Here is a 16,960-nt window from a genome sequence, read left to right as displayed (position 1 = left end):
TCGGAAAATTCCTCAACCACGTGTCTTTTGTTATTAGATGCTATTATAAAGAAAAAGGGTGATGTTAAACATCACGCCCGGCGTGATGATTTGATATTTTAAAATAATAAAATATAATATTTTATTATTTTAATTATTATAAAAAAAAAATTAAAATTAAAAAAAAAAAAAAATGCTTGGCGTGCATGACTGTTCATGCACGCCAGCATTCTTAGTATCATGGCCCAAAGAAAAATATAGCCCAAATATAATTGCATACCAGATAAATAAATATTAGACGGTATTTAGAATAAATAAAGTATTTATCACGCCAGGCGTGATTTAATATTTTAAAATAATAAAATATAATATTTTATTATTATAATTATTATAAAAATAAAAATAAAAAATAAAAAAAAAGCTTGGTGTGCATGACTGTCATTCTTAGTATCATGGCCCAAAGAAAAATATTGTCCAAAATATAATTGCATACCAGATAAATAAATATTAGACGGTGTTTAGAATAAATAAAGTATTTATGTTGACTTTATTTTAGGGTATTTTATTAAAATATTTTATTATTTTATATTAATTAATTATTAATACCAACACCCTAGCTAGCTCTGCCATTGATCATTTCTCGCCCTTCGGAAATCCAACCTGAGCCTTAAAAAAAAAAAAAAAACTGATAATTGACAATTGAAATTCTCTGTGTCACCAGTATATAATGAATGCAGAATAATCTGGGAATGCAATTTAACTTGACAAACAATGCCTCCCGAAACTAGGAATGAGAAACTTGTTGATAGCATATGCTTCCCTGGCTTTTGCTGTGGCTTTAAGTTGTTTGCATATGGAGCCATTTGGCCGGTCCACTCAGCCTTTTCGTCTTTATTATTATTTAGGTTTTTGTGGGGGCTTATAGCCCTGAATATATTTACAGGTTTCACTTTCCAACACGTACAATAGGTCTAGTAGGCTAGCAGCTCATTTTTGAATTAATATTCTCCCTTTCAACTGGATAATTCGGAGAAAGTAAAAGAAATAAAAATATCACTCAAATATAATTAACTAAATATTAAATATTATTTCAACCGACACAATGGCAATTCACCCCATTAATAGCCTCTCTTTTTTCTATAGCTTTTTAAAAAAATAATAATAATTTATAGCTTTTACTATAGCCTTTTTTCCTTAATTTTATTGCTGTTAAAGCCCCATTAATTTGATAATGATACAGAGCGAGAGTTGTCTAGGGATTATCTGTGGCGCGCTTGTATCACGCACAGCCCCCTCCTAATAATTCAATAGCATTCCTCTTCCACTAAGGTTACATCCTTAAATCCATTTTAAAATATTTATTTTACATCAACTTTTAGATATTAATTATAAAATTTAATTATATCAACATAATATTAATCATTATATTAAAATATATTTTTAAAAACATTTCTAATTTATAGCATTTATGCACGCTTCCTCGAATTCGTAGTCCACACTCCCCAGCAAAAGAGCGTGAACTGTTTCCTCATCTGTGAGTTCTTAAACCCTCTTTGCTTTCACTTCTGAGCTAACATACCACATCCAACTTTTAATTGCAATCATGGAAACGTTGTCACATCACATATTCACAGCTTCCAATGCCACCGGTGGCGGCGCGCAGTACCGCAAGAGAATGATAATACACATGTCCTTCTTTTGGGGCTGTAAAATCGAGGTCCTCTTTTGTCAGGGACGAGCCACGCAATGTATGCTCTGACCTTGGTCTTTGTCTTCGCTATCGTCGTGCTCATCGAGTGGCTCCCACTGCAAAGTCATAAAGCCAAGGACAAACAACATCGTTGCAGGATTGGTTTAGACTATGTTGTATACGGTGCGCTCAAGGGCAGACTACATGCTCATATATGCTCGCCATGATGTCGTTCAACGGTGGCGTATTTCTTGCAACGGTTGGTGAACGCATGCATGGTGGGATTCTTGGTCTTTGGGAGTCGTGCTTTTAGGAAGTCTAGTGTGCCTGGCTCGCATTTTGAGAAATTGTCCGATCTTCCTTTTATGAAATGCTAATGTAATTGATATGGATGTGTTTGGATTCTAAATTGTTGACAAAATATAATATTGTGTTTCTAGCTTATTATCTTTTGTTGCTCCGCAGGTTTGTTCCAACTAACTAACAATGAAATCACCTTAATCGTGTTCAGTATTTTAAGGCAACTTGCAACTTGGATACAAATCATGTGAAGTTTTATTTTATTTTATTATTATTATTTTTTTTTTTAGAGTTACGTAGGCAGTAACTAGTTATATATTGTGAAAGAAGTGTTGGAGGCGAGATGGGGATCCTCGTAGTAACAACAACTAGACAAGTCCAAAAATCCAACGTGAGAAATCGATAGGCAGTTACTATATAGGTTTCATTGTTGGCCTGGTTTTACTCGAGGATATAGATCGACACAAATCCCCCAGTCTCCGAGTATCGAGCTAGATGCATCTGTTGGAGTCCGATGGCATGTCAATCTAATTATTTTTCGCTTGCTAATTATATCATTTTAAAACAGATCCAGGGTTTATATATATATATATATATATATAGATACATTGGGGAAGCTCTCGTCTTCTATCCTTTAAAATTTAATTAACTCCATTCCGCCAAGAAAAACCCTCAAAAAATTATGTATCTAGGAAGTAACCATAACAACCTAGCTTTAAAAGATTTTGCTTATTTTAAGCAAATGCCCAAAGATAAAAGGCAAATGGCGGGGCACCAAGTATTTGGATCATCTCGTGTTAATTGATCATTAAACCGGAGATTAATTGATCATTGAACCGGAGAGGATCCAATCCATGTAAATAGGAGAGTAAAATTGTTTAATAAAAAATGTAAAATTACAATTATATCCTCCCATTTACATGAAATGAACATGAGAGGATTCCTTTTCGGGCACGAAAATGTGGAACTTCAATTCATTTAATTCATTTTGTTTTTATCTTTGATTAGTAACTGGTTGGTCTCTCAAATTATTTTTCACTTCCTTGACCAAGTCCAGATGTCCCTTTATATATATATATATATATATATATATGAAGTGCCCTCTCTATTTATCAGCTTCCGAAGGAGAGCATTTAACGTTTCCATCGAAAAAATAAAGAAAATTTTGATATATTGTTAATAATATATTAGCACTCACATGATCGGCCATATATATATATATATATATAAACACATCTTTTGATTATATATAGTAATCATACTTTTAACCTCTCGTACTTACTTGGCCCAAGTGAATTGCCGTTACATGCATGCTAATTTTTCAACCATATATACTTCCTTTTTTCTTTTTCTTTTTTTTTTTAAGGTTGAATATCACAATATATTTATGAAGAGTTATATATATATAAACAAATTAACATCACTACTTTATGAAAGCAAAATTCATAGCCCGCATGCTAATATTTGTTAATAAGCCTTTTGTTTTAGTGCATAATTTATATGAGAATATTATATATATAAAGTTACCCATGTAAGGACTGTCATACCATTGAATGATATAAACTATCTTTTTTGGACTTTTCCTAGCGTGCTTGTTTACGTGGCCGTGAAAGACCAATTAAAGACTCATTAATTCCTAGAGGCCCGTCCAGTCAATTTCACTCTTCACAAACCTTCAAACACTTCCTTTACCAATTTCGTTGAACCCTCGTAATAAATAGGCCTAGAAAATATATTTAAAAAAAAAAAAAATTGAACAATTAATCAAAGCTGTCAAACGGCTATCCACCTCTCGATCAGACCTCGCCATCACCTCCAAAGTCATTGGTTCTAGCTCCTCCACATATACATAATTATCATCCTGACTTTCATTTCCCAGAGCCAAATCATCCTTTCTCTCCCAACTCTCTCTCTCTCTTTCTCTGAGAAATGTCTCAAGAACATTATCATGGTGCTGGCATGGACATGGAAATGACTCCTCCGGATTCCATGTCGGGTTGTAGCACGAACATGATGATGCAGATGAGTTTTTACTGGGGTAAAGCTGCCATAGTCCTATTCTCTGGGTGGCCTGACCAAAAGCTGGGCATGTACGTGCTGTCCCTTTTCTTCGTCTTTTTGCTAGCGCTCGCTGTCGAGGTCTTGTCCATCTTGCCGGGTGTGAAGCCGGGCACGAATCCGATTCTTGGCGGGTTGACTCAGGCTACCGTCTACGCTTTTCGGATGGGTTTCGCTTACTTAGTCATGCTCTCTGTCATGTCCTTCAACCTTGGAATCTTCATCGCCGCCGTGGCCGGCCACGCCGTTGGGTTCTTTATTATCAAGGCTCGGGCTCTTGCCACCGCCGGACGTGAGGAGACCTTGACCTCCCCCACCGGTATCACTCGAAAAGTTTGATTTTATGTCGATGCCCCCCACGTGTCTTCTCTCAAAAGAATATGTTGTCTTTTCAGTGTCGTTTGTACATATATAATTGTAATGTTCTTTTCTCTGTTTGGATGTGAGAATCTAATTCAAGTCTGTATTTGCATGAGTATTCCTGGTGGGTATTGTGGAATTGTAATGTGGAGTACTTTGTATTCAATATTATTGTTATCATCGTCATCGTCACTGCCATAGTGCCATTGTTAAACAACTTGCAGCTGTTTATTTTATATGGTTATTATTTCAAAAAAAGACTTTGGAAAGACTTCAATGAGACAAAGGAAAAGATAAAAAATCCAATAGGCGTGACAAACAACGCAGTGTACGATGTTACTTTTTTCTTTCCTATTCCAGTTTTGCTAGTTTGGTGCAAACTGCAAAGTGATCAACACGGGTAGCCGGGTAGGATTTCTTCCTCTATATTTCAGTACAAATGGAATAGACAAAAAAATTATTATTATTTTGATGCCACGTCATTTACACCTACAAATAATGTTACATATCATATTTATATATAAACATTTTATTTTAAGGATTTTAATAATCATTTAATTTTTTCTTTTTTAACAATAGCCGATCCAATGACTACTAAATCTTACGACATTAATATTGTAGAATATTTACAGAATGTTTGTGTGGTTTGTATGTAGCATTACTCATCTATAAAATCAAGAGTAATGTTACTCTTCATGACTATTTCTTACATTCATATCACATTGGTTGACATGATGAATTAATTGGCTTTCATTTTATCTTTTTTTGTTTTTTTAAAGTGGCATTTCTTTTATTATTTTTAAGTAACTGACATGAAAAACTACTTCAAACATAATACGTTAACCGTATCACATGAGTGTGATGAGCAGCATTATTCGTAAAATCTAATATGAACCATAACCTTTCCAATGACTGATTCACTTTGCATCCCCAGCACAAAATTGAAAATGTAATGCAAGAGTATATACTATACAAAGACCTCACAAATATTTTACAAAATTGAAGTAACAAGGTCTATTAGTCATTGGATTTTTTATTTTTTGTAACAATGGCTAATTCAACGCTACATTGAGCAATACTATAATACATCATTATCCATCGCCACGTGATCTTCTATAACATTTGATGCATAAAAATTAATTTTTGGTTGAGAGACCACGTCATATAAACTTTTGGGTGATAAAAGAGGGGAATGATGAAGAGAATTACTCTGCTACGTTACATTTATTGAATATTTGTGAAAGATTAATGTTATAACATCACCTTTGTATCAACTATCAATCAAAAGCTAATGTGACATGGTTTCCTTAAAAAAAATAAAAAATAAAAAAAAAGCAAAGAAAGAAAAGCAAAGAAAAAAAGGTATATAAAAGCCATAGCTGATGGACGTCAGCAGGGGTACAGTATTTAGTACTATTTACATCTGCCTTCTGCAGCTACAGCCTACAACCTTCTTTCTTTTTTTGAAGCCTACAACATCTCACATCAAAACGAAACGCACCAAAACCTGTCGTGAAATATCAACTTCATTTTTGAAAAGAGAACCCTCATTATGTAATCTTTTATCTTACTCTTGCCCCAAAGGAGTACTTTACCTAAACTAAGGGAGTGCATAACCAGCAGCAGTACACAATGAAATTAACCATGCTGACGGCTATTGTTACAGTGGTAACCAAATCAATAGAAGGTTTGAACAGGAAAAAATTAAAAAAAAAATAAAAAGATAGAAGGTTTGAACAGACCTTTTAGAGGTTTCTGTGGTGTTTGGAGCTCAACGAATCTATTACTTGTTGAAAAGAAGGGAAATCTGTGACCCAACTCATGAAGTATGGTAAGAAATGCGCCGAACATGGATCTTCGGCTACCAACCATCATTCGAATGCATAAATCTAAAAGGAGTCACTGACATATTAGATGGTCCATTAACTTGCTATTTTGTATTTCTTATTATATTTATGTTTGTTCCACTTCATTCTTTAGTGTACTTGGTTTCTCCAGCAGCCAACCAAATTAAAGAACCACTGCAACCAATGGCTAGGACCAACTCGGACACAAGTAAGATGCCTAATCCCGGGATATTATTGGGGCAGTAAAATCATAATATGGAGCATCTTTGTAGTCCAAGACCTGAAAATAGTCTTCTACCAGTAGGCCCGAACAGGGAGAACCAACCCCTTCGTCCAGCATCTGCTGCAGCTTCGTGTGATTCCTCTGAACTCTCTGTATCTGAATCATCCTTATCAACGTTGTTCTGGTTTTCACCTGTATTATGATCTTCTTCTGTCTCACTAACATCAGCAATTTCCCCTGGCTTCTTGTCAAATAGTCCTTTAAATTGTTTCCGAGCCTTCCTCTCAACTTCCTGTGCATCAAGTGATTTGAAATATAGTATGATATTAAAGCATTTGAACTCCATCTTAGAATAGAAAATTTGAGGGTCTTCCAACCTACCTGCTCTTTCTGCTGCACTTTTAGAAGAGCAGCTGTTGCATCAGCTTCAGATGACTTGTCAACTTTCTTCATCTAATAGCATTCAGAAGCAAGTTTTAAAATGGTGTCAAGAATTTAATGTTCAACCACCACTTTAACTGAATTACAAGCATTACCATTTTGAAATCACCCCTTGCTTCCTCAAAATCTCCAGCTGCCATGTAGGCCATTCCACGGCGATACAGAGCCTTCACATGTGCAGGGTTTGCATCTAAAACCTACATGGTCCCATCAGTAGGAATAAATATAAAAAACAAAACTTTAAGAACTTGACCTGTATATCAATTGCCAAAACCAGTTGGACATGTACAACGTAAGGATGGTACACCTATAAGCATGATGGGTTCCTTTCAAAGTCGGGTGAATTTTCTAACGTATTACCTCATTAGATATTGTTTCCATTTATTCACTGATCAACTAAATCTCCCGATGTTAATTGTCAATGAGATTAGAGATTGATAAAGCCAAGCAAAGGATTTGTTGTTCCCAGCAAAAGATGGACACTTCATTGTCAACAATTTCTGTGTCTAAGCAAATGATTTTAATTGCTTAAGTTTGTTTCTTTCTAATGAGACAGAAAGCCCTACTCACATTCAGAAGTCACGAACCATACCTTATTGCATGTCTCAATGGACTTTCTGCATTCTCCCATTTTCAGCTGGCATGCAGCCACATTCAAATGTAGTAGATTCTTCAAACATATAAAATGAGAAAAATAATCTTAAATAAATACACAATAATCCAACTTGAACATTAGGTAGCTAACGTAGCAGAAGATGAATAAAAGATGTTTCACACTAACACATGACGCAAAAATCAAACTGCAGCTCCTTTTCGTTCCTCAATTGAAAAAATAAAAAACACTTACTCGGGTATTTGCAAACTCCTTCCCTTCATCATCATCTTGTGGATTGACATGATTAAACTCCCGAAGCACCTGTAGACCAACTACCATACAACTATATGACAACTTGAGAGAACAAATGATATAATCTTAGCCTATTGAAGCACCAATTCTACTTCTTGGTTCAGATTAACTTCTTATATTAATGGTTCAGTTTTCATAAGTTTGTTAAAAAGATTATTCATGAACTTAGTGGTTAAGTATGTCCTAGCATTTTAATGCCTCTGAAACAGCTAGTTGAAAGAATTAACAATTCTAGGTCACATAAAAGTCAATTCATTACCATAGAGGATTTTCTGACATTTAATAAATGCTATTTATTTGTGATATTGAAGTATGGCACCAGCCAAATTGGGCAAAAGAGTTGCCGAATATCAGCAATTAAAGTAACTCAAATGATAATCAAAATTTCAACATGAAAATAGCAATTTCACCCACAAACATTGGTTGAGGTCAATGCAAGTTTTCCTTTTGATTGATAACATCTACCAAAATCATGGAACAGAATGGTCCCACCTGAAATACTAAAAAGAAAAGTGAAAACAATATTTACCTTCTCATACTTTGCTTTAGCAAGTTCAAATTTTCCATCTTTGAAGAGTCTGTTACCCTGAAAATGAACAATAGCATTAGGGATCTAACGTTCTTTGGTCCTAAGTTAGATGCTTTCACTAAAATGATAATGTGATTCATCACCACAGAATGACAAAACATGGGTTGTATCAATAGACAGACTTGTGACACGTTGCAACCATAGCATATATGTAAGTTTGATGTGATAAAATATGTGAAAAAAAATCCAGTTCCTAGATGGCCAGATGCAGCAAAATTACATTTAATGGCATACCGTGTGTCTGATCTTCTCTGCTTCATCCATTATACTTTTAAAGTTCAAGCCAGTCCAATCCTGCAATGTGAATTCAAGTCACGTATAAAAAGCGCAATCACTATAAGTATTCATCAGGAAAAAAAAAAAATTGATGCACTATAAGTATCAGGTGCTTTATCAATTAACCGGGTAAACATCTCGAAGCACCCATGGTTCATTATCAGATGCTAGTCAAATTTGTGTCTAAAAATTCTGAGATGCACTTTTGGTCTTTGACATTTAGTCTTTGATTTTCAATTCTAAAATTATTAGTTTCAGTTTGTCCCAGAAAAATTTAATAACTAGCAATCCCGTCCTCTCATCCATCAACTGTGAATTAAATTGCACATGACTGAAGAAAGGCTGATTTGGATGGTATAAATCTGATGTGGGATGCACAATGGTAGGAGAATATTGCTACCTTTAAAAAATTTCAAGAACGAAATTGGAACTTTTTAAATCCAAAGGACGAAAATCAAACTTCGACCAAATTTCAGGGCCAAACGTATATTCAACTGTTGAAAAATCTGATTGAACATTATCAACAATGAGAGAGTTCTAATGTCCAAGTAAGCACTAGTCTAATGGTCAACAATAGCACTTCTGGCAACATCCTTGAAAATATGCTGTGGTTGCCATGATAGGGTTTTTCTTACAGTCGCTTCAAACAATTTTTCGATCTACTGCAAGAAAAAAGATATTTGTACATTACCTTTGGCATCTCAAAACCAAGAAGTTCAATTTCCCATTCAACATGAGCACCTTCAGGTACATTAGCTGGCCTGATGATATTAGGGGAAAAATCAGCACATATTTTGAAGTAGAAGAAAGAAGAAGAAGAAGATAGAAATGATGTATTAATGATAAACACAAATATTAAACAAGTCACAAATTTTACCCACATTACTCTATATGTCTTGTTTTGTCAAAATATGGTAGTGAACAGAGAGGAAAACTAGATTTTTGAAAGTAACCTTGGGAATTTGTCATATGCATAATCAGGTGGACATGTCACAAGAGCTATCTCACCAGGCAGCATCAGACGAACACTCATTTCAAATCCCTCAGGCACCTAGCATACACAATCAGATTCTCAGTCTGCTGAATTGCATAACAGAAGCAAGGGTTTAGTACAACTTGGTGAAATTTGTGTGATGAGGCATTGGTGGTTGGTTGATTGATAATGACAATGTGATCTTCAATGCTATAAAAATCCCAACTTGAAGATCAAAATTTAGCATAAATTCTCCATAGCACTCACAAGCCCTTCTCCAGAACTGAACTCCAAAGGCTGACCATTGTTATCAACTCTCGTATCATAGAAGACCCTATTTTCTTCATCAGGGAGCATACCCTTGTAATGAACGCGAAGAAGACTGTCATGAAGAGGGCAATCCATTGGAAACTCGCCTAATTGATTCAAACAATAGAGAAAAAGCATCACATTTGATTCAGAAAAATTATAATAAAAGTAAATAGTAGAGCCCATGCATCAGATAATTCAAGGGCACCACTTGAAAAAGAAGCATTGGGAGAATTGGGAAAGTAGCTGAAAAGCAGTAACAGAAATCTAAACTATCTGAAACTAGACAAATCATGTAGCATTCTTTAGACCAATTCCAATGGGGAAAAGAAAATTTCTGAAACCCAACCTTTCCCATCATGAATCCTGCGTTTTATTAGGCGGCCATCTCCAAGCATGTCCCGCACCTGACAATGCATAAGTAGAAAGTAAAATCATCTTTTCCAGTAGGATCTATGTATCTAGGGCTAACTTAAAAATGCTGAATCAAATTATATTGCATGTGATGCAGGAATTGAACAGTAAAATAAATAAAATTAATATCATAAATTAAGACCTCAGACATAGAGAAGAATCTAATGTTTCAAATAAAATGGAGATTTTAATTAATTATTTAACTTTAAATTAACGAGACAACATTATGAACAAATTTTTTTTTTGACATGTCCACACAAGGGGAGGGGACACACTATGAACAACTTATGCATAAAGAAAAGGGAAAAATTATCCCTGTTAAAGCATTTAATGCACCACTGCAAAAGGAGTCATCACCAAGAAGCCACACTATTATCAAAAAAAAGAAGCCACACTATTAAGTGGTTGCAAATTAAAGACTTGTATTCTCAAGAACTCATCTTGTTTACAGCAAAGAGTTAGCATACAGAAAGATGAACAAACAACCATGATTTGCAATGACAAAGAACTTCAGACCTGAATGAAGTGGACAAGCTCCACCTCAAAATGAACTTCTTCAAAACCATCTACCATGGGGATCAAAGGGGATTGGGTTAAGTACTGACTAGTGACATATATAACTGCCTTCTCTCCCCGTGTCATCGTTCCAATTCCCATCTCAAGACCTTTGGGTACCTAATTTATGGATAAGCAATGATAAACACCAAACAGAAAATAGCATAAGTTAGTGTGCAAAAAATAGTAGGATCCTCTAAAGCTCTACCCAGTGAAAATAGTTCTCCTGGTCAGCTAAAAAGTTCCACTTTTCCCAAGTTTATCTCAACAAATTGGTTGAATTAAAATATGGGGCCAAATATAAAACTCAACGAAAATTACGCACATAAAGAAAACCAAGAACAAACAAATTGGATAAAGTAAATGATGGGAAACGTGTTACTGACCTCTAATTTTCCCAAAGTAAAGAAATATGGCTCTCCCTCCAGATGTGACATAATCAATTTCCCATCACCTTTCTTCGCTGAAATCCTGGAAATAATCATATTCTACTAGAATTTTCAAGCATTCCATTTTGCAGTTCAATAATAACACAGAAGGAGAAGGAAAATATATACAGAGACAAGAATAAGTTCCCACCAAGCTTTTACTTCATAGGGTTCTCTTGGTGATTCCCAACCCTGCCCTTCATTTATTACCTGTTCATATAGGAGTCTATTAAGTCTATAGATATTGCATGCTTACAAACAAACAAACAAAAAAATAAAAGAGAGAGAGAGAGAGAGAGAATGTGAGTGCCAGCACGTTTCTTTTCCTTTTCTTTTTTGTGAACAGAAAATTAAAATGGTTATTATCAGAAAGTACATAGATACACTTACGTCTATTTATGTTTCTTTTTGGTGCAAAACATATTTTAAACAAAAATCCAATAGAAAACATGTTGACCCAATAGAATTTTTGTGTTCTCTCAATTCTACAATCTACCAAAAAAAAAAAAAAATCTTAATCAAAATTATTACTGACCTAATGATATAATAGAATGTCCTCAGGCTTCTCCTTAACTTCAATATAGGAATGATAAAGCCAATGCACTAATTCAGAACAGATACTCTCACTGTTGAACTAAAAAGAAATAAGCACAAATTTAAAAGGTTGCAGCCAGCATCGGATAGAGTCACAACCTTTTTATGCAGGCAATAAAAGTTAAAGAGATTACTCTTAATGAAATTTTCAGTGTTTTCATTGTCTGAAAGCATCTCAAATTCCCAATACAGGTCCCTAAAATAATAATGAGATGTTCCTAACAAGATCATAAATAATGCAACAATCGTATGGCTGTCAATACCTTCTTTACAACTCCCAAATCATCACTAACAACCTGAGAATCAGCACATAAGAAAAAAAAAACAAAAGATTAGCTCTAAATAGAAGACAGTTGCAACTATTGAATGATTCCTGAGATTTAAAATAATCAAAATTAGATTTTTTTAATATATATATTGACAAGAAAACACCAATACAGATATGGAGGCCCATATATGTCAAAGGTCTGGAGCAACAATCACCAACCAAATGAAGTTCCATGATCTTGAACAAATTAATTCCAGTAACCCGAATTGATATTGCTTATAATAACCCTTTAAATAAAAAAATCACTGCATGCTAGGAGTAAAGTTCCATAAGGGAATATTATGATTTAAAAGATGATCAACAAGATAAAGAATTGAAATTTGACAGGCTTACTTTGGCTTTGAAGAAATCTATCATCTCAATCTCGAAATGAAGTTCATCATCCTTTGGAAAGTTATTGGAAATTGAAACCGGACAATCATCCTCAGCATAGTGCAATTGAGGTTTCATTTTGAACTGAAATAAAACACGTTACATTCTTGAAGTGGGTAAAAATTACAAGCATAATTGAACCATCAATGAACTTAATTTTCCCAAAAGATCTTGGTCTATTATATTCTTTTTCTTATTTTGCCATCAATGAACTAAATTACCAGCGTAGCTCCATTCATTTTTGAAATTTGACCTCCCACTCGGAAGGTCCTTTTCCAGGAAGCAAAAATAATATTGTCAGATATGCCAACTAAAAGTGGAAGTTTAATAGGAATAAAAACAGATACCAAATGCTTGTCTTGAAATATATAGGTTTACATTAAGTTTATTTTACTTCAGCTTTAGCCGTATCTTTGTGTATCTTTTTTGGCATACACAGAGTTTTGGAAACCATGAAAACGTTACCATTGCTACTTCACCCTTCAACATTGTAGGAATTCCTTCTAGCAATCCCAATATCATCTTGCTTTTCCCCAAAACATGTCTTATCGGGGTACCTTTTCCTGTCATGTAAAGTAAATATTTATTCAAGCCAATAACTGCAGTAGAAGGCATTTTAACAATGAAATCAAATAGGATCAATATTGTGTTGGAGGCTAAGGGAAAAGCTTGTTACACAACTTCAGTATATTCATACAGGGCAAAACAACAACTTGATAAATCACTTAAAATATTTTGAAGCTTCAAATGGGAAAACTTTGTTATACAACTTCAGCGCATTCATACAGACTATATGCAAAATAACAACTCAATAAATAACTTCACTTCAAATATTTTGAAACTTCAAATGGAATTTTGAAATGCAGTTGAACCATAAAGCCATAAAGTATTACACAAAGAAGTCAAATGCAATTTTCTAACCCATCCCCGACAATGTGATTTCGGCAGTCATAAGAGCAAAATGCAGTATAACTGAACCAAAAGAAATCGACTTGACCATATAGGTACTAGAAGCACACAGGATGGAATAGCAATCAATTTTGCAAAGAAAACATATAATATGTAACCAGAAGAAAAAATAGTAGCATAATTTTCAGACTACCCAAAAATGTGCTTAGAAGCATAAAATCAACTCACCTCCAGATTCTGACCTAGTAGATTCGACGACAACTCCATCCAACGTCCGGACGGTGCAATGATATATGACCTGAAAAACATAAAACACAACTTAGAACTCAAATTTCACCTCCCAATTTCTCAAATAGCCATGTTCCGTGATGATGATGGCCCATGTTCTGTGATGATCTAGTAGGCCATACTACATTTACATATTGAAACATTTAGCACCACCAACATACATAGTTGAGCATGTTTGTACGGGAGTTACTTCATTCCCTCGTGTTACACCGGCTACAACATTTAACATAGAAGGAATACAATCAACCACAACTAGAGCGTAATAAACAAAAGAGTAACCTGATCACCGTCTGAAGGAGTTGAATCACCCCCACCAGGTCTCATCAGAGCTTTCATCAAACTTCCAGGCACAATTTTCTTTCTCCTTTTCATCACAAAGTGAAAACATCAAAAAATGTTTCGAATAGAATTTCATTCAAAGTATTTTTTATGATGAAAACAAATAAAGGTGTAACTAAAAAGATAATTATTACCTTTTCTCATCCTCAGTAGGTGGTTTCTTCTTCTGTGGTGCAACTTCCTGCGCCGTATCTTCGTCCAAAGCCATAGTCAATCACCAGTTGCCGCAAAATCGACGAACAGTGTAATATAATCCGGACCCTAGATATCAATTACAAGAGTTTCACACAGTGAATTGAGCTCAAAGATAGTTATAACTAAGTTCAAGCGACACAAAACCCTAATGCTCCACTTCCTTAGAAAGCTAAACGAAACGCCTTTTATAGTAATTATCCTACTCTTTCTGCATTCGGGAGCTCGCAGAGCAAGAACTCTCACACCATTAAGCACAATTCAAATGGGTCGCAATTGAAATGAACTTTCGTTTTCCTCGGTAACCAAACTGATGGAATAATTGAAAAATGAATTGAAAGGACAATAACCTGAATTTAGACGTTGAAGACGAATCGGAACCGATTCATTCAAAAGTCGTTGAACTTCTAACCCCGCTGTCCAATTGCATCGGTTTTGTCGACAAGGGAATACTAGAGGGGCTCATTAATCACCGTAGATTTCAATCATAGCTTCTTGGGTGTATCGATCACTCTGTGGTACGTCCCGCACCATATCACTCAGTGCCATATCTGTATATCATTTCTCAAATTAAAATTAGTTTTTTTTTTTTTTTCTCAGGTTAAATTAGTGAATTGATGTTAATATTTGGATTTATTTCAAATTCATTTTTATGACGCAAAATTCTCGTGATATGTTCGGATCGATCAAATCCATTCTTTGGTGCAAATTTTGTCAACTTTTCAAACATAATTATTACTAAATTATAATTCTATCTTCAAATAACAAATTATAAAATAAAATAATGGGTTAAATATTTTATTAGTATATGAGTTTGCATATTTTTATTTTTTTTAGTACTTGATTTACAGAAAAATACCAACTTAGCATCTTCGTTAGGTTTTGTCACACGTGTCATCACATAGAAATGCCACGTGTTCTAAAAAATTAAAAAATTAAAACCTAAATAAATCATTATTTATTTATAAAGAAATTGAGCAACGGTTTGTTTTCTTTAAAGGTGAAAAACAAATCTTATGCCAACTATAATAAATAATTTTTTAAACAAGAAACAAATTAGTAAAATTATGAATTTAGTTGAAGTAAATGGTAACACACAAAAGTAGGGTTTGGTGAGGCATACAACTACTCCATGTGGCGCCTCCATTGTCTGTCTTCCAGGTGCTTTTAATTTGTTCACCTAACCTCAACACCCCAGACTTTCTTGGCTACCAACATCACAACTCCGAGGAAGAAGATCATTTAGGCCTGGGTATCGGTCAAAACGGTCCGGTTAAGGACCTTATCGGTTATTAACCGATAATTTTCGGTTAAACGGTTTATTAACCGATACCGAACCAATAAGAATTTTAACCGATAATTTCGGTTAAAACGGTACACGGTTAAACGGTCCGGTTAAACCGGTTAACCGATTTAACCGAGAGCTTTATATTGATTTATTTTGTTGAGCCAAAAACCAAAAATGAGTTTTTTTAACTTTTGAGAGCCCAAATACTTTTTGTTGGGCTAAAATAATTTATTAAAAATAAGTTGTTTTAGGGATCAAATACTTTTTGTTGGGACCCAAATATTTGTTTTTTGAGCTAAAAATTGAAGCTTTTTTATATTGATCATCCACTTCAACTTTTTTTTTTTTTTTTAATATTATAAAATACATTTTTCCAAAGCAAATGGACTAATTAACATAATGAATGCTAATTAGACTAGCAAAACTAGTTAATGAAAAATGCTTTTACCAAAGGCAAAGAAATCTCATCAAATGCCATCACTTAAAAAAAAAACATCAAACCTACCCAAACCCAAATTAAAATAAAATTCATTAATGAATAATAAACAAAGTATTAACTAATTAAAGTCACTTAGCAAAAGGAAAATAAGTCATGGGCAACACCATTACACAAATTCAGAAACCTGTGTCACTTGTGGGAATTTGGAAACCTCTCTAAAAGACTAAACGGCGCCGTTTTAGGACTAGGACTTAAAAAAAAAAAAAAATAAATAAAAAAAAAATTCCGGTTTCTTATCGGTTAACCGGTTAACCGATAAGAACCGCTTAACCGGACCGGACCGGACCGGACCGAATTCCGGTATACTTTTTTTAACCGATAAGGATATCGGCATATCGGCTACGGTTTATATCGGTTCGGTCGAAGCCGGTAGACGGCCGGTTAAACGGTAACGGTTAATTTGCCTACCCCTAAGATCATTAATTGTAGACTCCAGGTAATAATGTCTTTAATTATTATGTATTGAAGAAAACAAACATTTCATTTCCTTTGTCTGATGATGTGTACAGATAAGATTTGAGAGTGACGATCGATAGATATAGGATTCATCCCCATAACATAATCAAACAATAAATGGGAAGATAAAGAAGAACCAAAACGATCTTTTTGGCGAAAATTAGGTTCAAGTGTTTGCTATTTGTTATAAATAGTAGATAGAAGAGTAGGAACTTTTTTCAATTATATATGTAGCAGTAGCAGCCCACTTCATCTACTCTAATTAAATTTCTCCATGGATTTACAAAGTGTCCCTTCCAACCCAAACATTGACCAATAATCGAGGAAATGTGTTAATGTGTAGCAG

General features: G+C 34.4%; 1 protein-coding gene and 1 pseudogene across 2 annotated transcripts; one reads left to right on the top strand and one right to left on the bottom strand.

Moving 5' to 3' along the window:
• Positions 1-3,748: 3,748 nt before the first annotated feature.
• Positions 3,749-4,579, top strand: LOC132161729 (copper transporter 6 pseudogene; annotated as a pseudogene).
• A 1,316-nt stretch (positions 4,580-5,895) lies between these two features.
• Positions 5,896-14,871, bottom strand: PAS1 (FKBP-type peptidyl-prolyl cis-trans isomerase family protein). 2 transcript variants are annotated; one of them, XM_059607205.2, is made up of 21 exons: positions 14,722-14,871; positions 14,314-14,440; positions 14,120-14,204; positions 13,781-13,850; positions 13,109-13,206; positions 12,605-12,727; positions 12,207-12,239; positions 11,501-11,559; positions 11,308-11,392; positions 10,883-11,041; positions 10,302-10,359; positions 9,911-10,059; positions 9,624-9,721; positions 9,362-9,431; positions 8,629-8,688; positions 8,335-8,391; positions 7,746-7,814; positions 7,491-7,568; positions 6,994-7,095; positions 6,839-6,910; positions 5,896-6,749 (listed from the first exon to the last, which is right to left on the bottom strand). In XM_059607205.2, the coding sequence occupies exons 2-21, from the start codon at positions 14,385-14,387 to the stop codon at positions 6,483-6,485; spliced, it is 1,866 nt and encodes a 621-aa protein (XP_059463188.1). In that variant the 5' UTR covers positions 14,388-14,440; positions 14,722-14,871; the 3' UTR covers positions 5,896-6,482. The 2 variants fall into 2 exon arrangements, with proteins under 2 accessions (XP_059463188.1, XP_059463187.1); XM_059607204.2 differs by lacking the exon at positions 14,722-14,871 and having other exon boundaries at positions 14,314-14,555.
• Between the last annotated feature and the right edge of the window lie 2,089 nt (positions 14,872-16,960).

The sequence above is a fragment of the Corylus avellana genome, chromosome 10 (assembly GCF_965113065.1).
Source record: "Corylus avellana chromosome 10, dhCorAvel1.hap1.2, whole genome shotgun sequence".
Lineage (NCBI taxonomy): Eukaryota > Viridiplantae > Streptophyta > Magnoliopsida > Fagales > Betulaceae > Corylus > Corylus avellana.
The sequence above is the reverse complement of the archived record's forward strand: the minus strand, read 5'-3'. Positions and strand labels throughout refer to the sequence as shown.

Bases quoted from the DNA above. Each gene is read 5' to 3' on its own strand.
- PAS1 (XM_059607205.2), bottom strand. From the start codon at position 14,387: ATGGCTTTGGACGAAGATACGGCGCAGGAAGTTGCACCACAGAAGAAG. The intron at 11,560-12,206 runs GTATTGACAGCC...CTATATGAACAG, and splicing joins ATTTGGGAGTTGTAAAGAAG to GTAATAAATGAAGGGCAGGG. The intron at 6,750-6,838 runs GTAGGTTGGAAG...CTTGATGCACAG, and splicing joins AAGTGCAGCAGAAAGAGCAG to GAAGTTGAGAGGAAGGCTCG.